Here is an 8,025-nt window from a genome sequence, read left to right as displayed (position 1 = left end):
GGTGTTAGATATATCGTATTTTAGCGTGTATTAAGACCCCCCGAGTATAAACCTCCTTATACTTTATTCAATATTAAAAAAAAGTTTTGTTTTTAATTTTAATTTTACAAAATTCAAAAACAACTTTGTCCTTGTTACCAATTTGATTCAGATCAAATTTACTTTTTTTTATAGTTTTTGACCTCGTGCTCAAAATGTTCCTTTCTATGAATTTGAATCATCAACCAATTTTCCTTAGTTTTTAAACTTCTTTTTTTTTGTTATGCATTTTCTAGGCAACACTCCTTGTGTTTCTAGCGTTATCTTTGTGTATACACATGCAACAGACCATCTTTGTATGTAATTGATTGTAATGTCTCAGGGGTAATCTAAAAGGTACTGCCCGTGTATAACGACCCGCCTAATCTGGTTTTGGTCATTTTCGAACTAAAAAGGAGTCGTTATACGCGCTAAAATACGGTATATCTGATTGACGTTATTAGTTTTTTTCCGTTTTGATTGATTTGTAAAATTCAGCTAAAACTGAATTTATTTTGAATTTGACAATCAAGGCATCAAACCAGTATAAATCGCTCCAAGAACTATCCTATTTATAAAACCACGTATCCACGTAGAACCGGTACCTCAAAACTCGGGGAGTGCCTGTATTGGTTTTGTTATTGTTTGTCGTTCAATTGATTTGTATATTTTGCAGTCAATGTGTCAAAACTTATGATACAGGCAATGAGTTCCAGGAAAGAAAAATGCAAAAGTTATTTTCATATCGCTTTTCATATACTGTATGCATTTGGTTGCCTAAAAGGGGAGGGATAAACTATTGGAACACCTTTGGAAATCTCTTGTATACTACTACAAGATGTTGCTCTGTCTGACTATGCAAATCCGCACACATCACGAAACAAAAGGGAACGATTATACACACACCACATTGGTCGCAACAAATAATATATATATATACACAAACTCGTGTATGTGTATTAGTGTGTCAGTGTGTGTAACACATAGAGCTTTTGTTCTAACTCAAAATGAAAAAAAAACAACACATTCACCACATCTAACACGCCTAGAAGGTAAATATATAATCATCGTCAGAATAATAATCATAATAGCAAAACAAATGTTCTGAAGAAAAAAATGCGTGATAGCGGGAAATAGAGACAGAGAGAGAGAAAGAGAGAGAGAGAGATAAAAAGAATAGTATTTTAAAATGATGAATAAGAGACAACTGAAGATAACTAGATAGGCAGTTAATGTTTGAACCAAATATGACACGCAATCGAAACATTTGATATGGGATGGGTTTAAAGTAGTACACTAACAATGATTACCTTGACCCGCTGCAGATCAATGGGGCTCATAATCGTTCCCTGGAAAAACTCCACGGTGGTGAAATGACGTTTGAACAGACCTTCCAGCTCCAGATCGGGTGGTTTACTTTAATTGGTCGTACATTGGGAACGGGCGCAAACAAGAACATAGGACGCGTCCGGACGCAAGGTTTTTTTTATTATTAAGTTTGTTTGATTTACGGGATTTAATGTAAACGATGCATTTATCCGCACAAATCCATATTAAGCGTTCGGTAGCAAGAATATTGGAATATAGATTGTCCGAAACAGCACAACCATGAATCATCAGCACAACAGCGTCCCAGTTTGGTTGGCGATGCATGTAACATTAATCGCCCATATTTGAGGACCAGATATAGAGAGAGCGCGTGAGTTCGTTAGGAAGAATTTTAGATAGTTCGGTCATTGAAGGACACGCACACATTCCAGAATATGATATTTGATCGAGGGGCAAAGAGAACAATTCAAGTGTATAAAGTGCGTGTTACGAAAAAGCGCAAAAATAGAAAATAGAAAGAAAAGACACACATGAGGTTAGTCATAGAAGAAATGCCGTAAGGTAATGGAAATGCTCCATTACGCTGGGAATTGTTCCATTCCGGATATTTTTTTTTTGTTCAATGTTTATTAGTCTTTTTAAAAGAAATGTAACTCAAAAGAAATGTATTTTTATATCAATTATAATATTAAAAAGCAATGCACCAGCAATGTTGGTCTCTAGTCGTGGTACGCGGAAATGCAAATTGTTTCTGCAACGCTTTTGAACTTTGCTTGTGCTGATCATATTACGAACCAGTTCAATACCAATCTGACGAAACTAGAACATTTTTAGATATTACCTCTTGTCACGAGCTGTTCCCGGACCTTGTTGAAGTGGCAAGACTTACAAATCGCATATATATATTTATAGATATAGAAATTTTAAAATTAGAAGATGCAAAATTACAATAATAATAACAAAAACTAAATACGAAGCGATTAATCAAAGTTTGATCCAAACGAATGTACACATAACAGAATAAGAAATGGTCGGTAAAATGTATGATACGAAGTTTTGCATTCCGAAAAAGAACAACGGAAAACGATAACATTCTAACTCAAATGAAACTTATTGCTGTAGTACAGCCAAAATTACTATCATTTATTAGTGGTGAGCGGTGAAAAACAGTTACAGGCACAAGAGAAAGAAAAAAACAAATAAAACTCACAAATGATTAACAGACTGCGAGAGGCAGAGAAAACGAAAAAAACACTGAATAGATACAGTAATGAGCGAAGAAGATTGAAATGGTCAATCTAAAACTGTACCATGCGCAAGCACGATGGTGGCATTGTGTGGCATGTTTATGTATTGCGCTTTACTATAAATATGCCAGCAACATCATAGAAGGCCAACATATAATGAGTAAAAACTAGCATAATAGCCGATTGGTTGTATTAAACATATATAGCAATAGATCGAATCGAAAGGAAATGGTAAATGATAGCCGAATTATTGCTTAACACTATCTCTACGCTTCGAACTAACCTGTTCAACAACAACTGGATGGAACGATGTACTTGGCTAGCCTTACGACGAATTTCTTCCCTACACAAGGTAAGCAGAGTTATCTCAACTGAACTTTTCAATACCTATTGGACCCTAGTGGCTATGCATGTCGAAAAAAGCTGTCCTGCTGCTAGCTAACAAACTTTGAACTCAACCCTGCCAGCCAGAGAATCCCGGTCTGCGAAGTGTTGTCATGAGTGCACATTACCGCGCGCAAGGAAGCATGCTGTGTCTCGGCAAACACACCCACAAAAGCGGCACAGATTCGATTCGGGATTCCCGAGTGCGGTACTAAACTAAACACGAGTGACCACATAGTTATCCGTAAACTGGCAAAACAGAATATGACGCAAAAGTTAAGACGCAAGTGCCACTGCGCCACAACTGAATTTTCTGCGCTGTGCAAGGGCGGTTTGTTGAGTGTGCGGGAAAATATTGGTTGGTTAGTGTGATTCAAAAATAGTCAGACGAACGACGATAGCATTGACAAAACTTGTTTTGCAGATAATGTTCACAGGTTAAATTCTTGCAGTGGGAATTAATGCATTCCTGTTTGAAGGTAGTTGTGGTATGTTTCTGTTGTGGGAATGTTTTGGTTTGTTTTGTTTGTTTGATGGAGAAACTTTATGCATAAGAAAGCTTAGTAAAACTAATGTTTGTTGCTGTTGTAAGTTTTCGGTTGTTTGATTTCTGTTTTTTTCTGATTTGTTTTGGCTGTTTTTGTTAGTTTTTTTTGTTAAAAGCTGTATTCATATACCTTCACTCGTTCCAAATCGACCGCATTCATCATAGTTCCCTGAAAAAACTCCACCGTTGTGTAATGACGCTTCAAGAGACCTTCGAGTTCCAGATCAGGCTCCTTTCTACATTTGATACAGGTATGTATGGTCAGTTATAGAAATTGGTATTATGGTTAAAGAAACATGTTGCTTGTTATTCTTACAGGATTTGCGGTAAAGTAACTACATCAACAATTATGACGAACATAAGGTCAAAATTAAAAATGACTCAACACACTTTTAGGCAAAGGGGCAACTTTTCCACGAAACTTGAACCAAATCGTTGATCAATACTAACATCAGCTTAGTACAGTACAATGATGAAGGAAACAAAAAGTCCCGAATCTGTGATGAGAGCTGATGGTAGAAATAATAACGACAACATTTGCATCTTAAGTAAAACAAACAGATAATGTACAAACTTTTGCTCAATTAAATATAGCGTTTGAGAAAAGAGATACTTGCTCTATGTTGGGTAAAAATCGTTATTCAGTTTTAATATTATAATTGATGAGATTACTCTTTTGTGTTGGGAGCAACACGAGAAAGTGAGAACAACTCATAATTAATTAATAAAAAAAGAAGAACATAACAACACACTCCGTCTGCAAACCTTTACGCTGCAGCTGTTGTGTAAATAAAGTTGAAAGGTACAAGAAAGATCTACTTACCGATGTAAAAATACCACTTCGACGTCGACATCCTCGCGATCTTCGTGTAAAAAGTCCTTCAGGAAATGCGACACCGATTCGTATGTTATGTGCCCGCATACCACGATATGTCTATTGCCGTATTTGTGCCAGCCCCACACAATCACACCCACACACAGACACACACAAACAACATATTCACCCGAAGGATTTATTTTTTGCATCATCAAGGAATCGCCAAGGAAGATGCCGAGCCACGGGACATCAGATGATGGACGACATCCGGATTTCCAGCAGCATCGCACCAGCATGGACCGATGCACCGTTGAAAACGGCAGATAAACGACCACACACAACACCATGTATGCGTGCGCAAGGTCGCCAGGTGATAAGGATACACAAAGAAAAAAAACGTATGTTAGCAAACAATTCATGGACTTGTATCGTGACACAACATATGTCAGCAAACACAACTAAATAGAAAACCATATGAAACAAAAAAAAACAAAACGAATAACATAAATATGACGGTTTGCTAGGCCGCCTGTATCTTTTCCTAGACCGGATTGATACGTACGATAACACTAGAAGCAGCGTAGCAAACAGCACTTGAGACGATTGTTCATAGCCGCACTGTTTGGCGGGGTTGATCACTATTTGGGGTTTTCTACCATCTTGCCAAAAAGTTCGTGCCATACTGCTAGTGCCACTGCTAGTGCCATCTTGTGTACGATTTGAATTGGATTTTAAGTCGTAACGGAAAGCAATGAAAAAAAAACAAACATTTAAACTTATTTCAGTTATCGGGTAAAGCAAAGAAAACCAATAACAACAGAGAGAGATAAAGAGAGAGGATTAGGAAACGGTGATCAAGATCAAGAAATTTGTTAAATGGGAAAAGTGAGGGATCGTGGGACAGGTATCGGGACAGGGCAAATATAACAGATAACAGTGACAGTTACAGTTTCGGCAAAGGCGAAGGGAAAAGGAGTTGAGGAGGAGCTTGATGAGACGCGACAATTTACGACGATTTACGAAATGATGCAATTTTCACGGTACAGACGGAATGTGATGGACCACGAAACACAAAACATAACGAGATAAAATGAACGGATGAACATAATGAAAGAAAATCAACACAGTACTTGGATTAAACATAATCAAAACAAAACCACAGGTAGGATGACACAACCGGGCTGCATGCAAAAAGAACGACATGTTTTCTACCACACGACGTCGATAACAAAACTAAACAATTAACGGATGAAAGAGTTTTTTAATGATACTAAAAGGGGGTGGGGGTTAAGGGAAGGAAAAAAGAGAGAGAGAGAGAGAGAAAGAGAGCGCGAGAAAGAGAAACAGATAAAAAGATAATTACGACGAAAGGAGGGAAAGATATAACACAAACAAGGCAACACATTTCAAGGAGGCATCGTCATTGGTGCAATTATCAAAGATCGTTGTGCCTGGCCGCGAGAGGGACCAGCCCAAAACAGACCGGCCAATTGACATTGACACAGTGGAGAACATTGCACATAGCACGGGGGAAAACACCGCGGAAAGGATCGTATCGTAATTCCTATCCGTACAGATTGACGGTACGCATACAAAAGAGCTGTGCCGACAGTATGAGCAACGTCAAAAATAGGTTAATATTTTTAGACACCATTAAAAAGAGCGACAGAGATACACAGAGAGAGAGAGAGAGAGGTATAGAAGAGAATTGCAATGAAAGACGATGGTGGCGAAGAGGATAGTATTGTTATACGGTAGAAGAAAGAGAGACATTTTTTTATTTGTTGGTTTTGCGCGATCTATTACTTGATAAGAGCAGCTAGTTTATGTTTTGGTTTTTCGCTAGAAATTATGAATTAGGTAACTGTTTTTTATCTGTTTTAATGTTTATGTAAACGTAGTCCTAGCTATTGGGTTTTTTTTATATTACATTTTACTGCTGGTTGTAGGAAAAGTAAAGAAAGCGCTATGAGATTCGAGCACCAAAACATTTACTAAAGTTGAGCCATAATCTTGAGCTTGAGCGATGATGCGTCGTTGCATTTTGCTCGGTGAATAGCAACTTTAAATACATACACTACATTATATACACAATTCTTACATATATATATATATACATGATGAGTTTGATTCGTGCAGCATACTACGAGCAAAATTGTTTACATATGAGCTTAAGTTACTAAACGCCTATAAACTAATTAATCACTACTTGTGCATCGTAAGGGCAGCAGGTGGTTAGGTGTATGGTGCAAAAGATTTTTATGTTTATGTTGAATGTGTGTGGTTTATTTCTATCTACGAAATACTAGAGCACTTAGCAGATGCTTTACTATAGCAATACATACATACAAACATACATACATACATACATACATACATATTGCTTAAATATACGATCTATTATGAAACACGGTCGCATGCAAATCCGTCGCAACGTATTACAAGCGGTGGCATTGTTTGAAATCATTATCTTTCCTTTTAGCGAAATGCATTAATCTGTATGCATATGTTAAGATTCACACACAAACGCGTGCGCGCACAGCACTGAGACGAAGAGAGTAGCAATCTTGTAACGTAATATTAGTCATTGGTGCTACTACGAGATGCATTACACGAAAACTGCAAACCGTGATTTATTAATCTATGCGCGTAGCTCATATTTCTTTGTACCGATGTTCTTTTTAATTACGCGCTCGCTTTGTTTTGAAATCGCTATCACTCTTGCGTATGCCTTGGTTAAGAGAGGTCCTGAAAGTATTGCTTATATTTACTAAACCACTTTAGTTGTACTATATTAAACCAGCAGCATTGGTTGATTGTTTGTCTAGTGCTTACCACAAACAACTCGTTGCCACGGACCGTTTGAGGATGGTGAATGGACAAAAGCGATAAAAATACGATACTATCATCATATCAAAACATTACCGAAACACTACTCCAACTGGTAGAGGATGCTGGTTGAACGCACTAAAAGATACAGCGGGTTATGTTTTCAGCCTGGCCACGCATGTTTTTGCTTCTTGAATTCAATATATGGCTACCCGCCGGCCGGTTATGGCTGTGAACAGTTAAGTAAGATATCGTGTGGTGCATTGGCACGGTAAGCCCAATTAAATTGATCTCGTTTAAGTTTTGGTGCGATCGGAGATATTTCAACTCTAGCTTGTATGTTTGGCTTTTCAAGCTTTAAACATATTTTTGATTTGATTTGATATTACGTACGATTGATGATCTAATTTCAATTTCATTCTAGCGACAAACGATATCTAGATATTGCGTTGGATAATGCACCGGGCTATGCCAACGGAACGATTGTAATGGAGTGTTTGTTTGTTTTTTTTTTGTTTAATACTGCCTTACTTATGGACGGAACACCGTGAAACAACAACAATTACAAATAGTACATCATTTCTATCAAACATCAAGCACAAAACATTACAGAGAAAGGTAGTAGTTTTTTTTTAGCAGTGTACGTCTTTCGCCCGGAAAGCGGAGCGAAAGGAGATATTCCCAAACATTAATACCAAGACAAATTGAAATGGTAAAACACTAAGAACATAATTCATTCGTGCATTCAGTTCCTATCGTGTACTCATTCACAGGAAAAAAAGAACAGGTTCGATACGAGATGAGGGCTAGCCAGAGTATATGTGTATATAGGTTGTGTCTATACACGTACACGC

The 8,025-nt window shown here is 37.5% G+C and overlaps 1 protein-coding gene across 25 annotated transcripts in view; it reads right to left on the bottom strand.

Moving 5' to 3' along the window:
- LOC120894606 (calcium-activated potassium channel slowpoke) overlaps positions 1–8,025 on the bottom strand; it is a 69,575-nt gene that overhangs the window by 31,569 nt on the left and 29,981 nt on the right. For 17 of the 25 annotated variants that reach the window (XM_040297313.1, XM_040297315.1, XM_040297311.1 and 14 more), the window contains 2 exons: positions 4,349–4,459; positions 1,329–1,434 (listed from right to left, as the gene is read on the bottom strand). In XM_040297313.1, the coding sequence (XP_040153247.1) occupies positions 1,329–1,434; positions 4,349–4,459 (217 nt within the window). Of the gene's footprint in view, positions 1–1,328; positions 1,435–3,655; positions 3,762–4,348; positions 4,460–8,025 lie in introns of all 25 variants that reach the window. The other 8 variants (XM_040297318.1, XM_040297292.1, XM_040297293.1 and 5 more) reach the window with 1 other exon arrangement.

Source organism: Anopheles arabiensis, chromosome 2 (assembly GCF_016920715.1).
Source record: "Anopheles arabiensis isolate DONGOLA chromosome 2, AaraD3, whole genome shotgun sequence".
Taxonomy (NCBI): domain Eukaryota; kingdom Metazoa; phylum Arthropoda; class Insecta; order Diptera; family Culicidae; genus Anopheles; species Anopheles arabiensis.
Note: the sequence above shows the minus strand (reverse complement) of the source record. Positions and strands in the feature narration are given on the sequence as shown.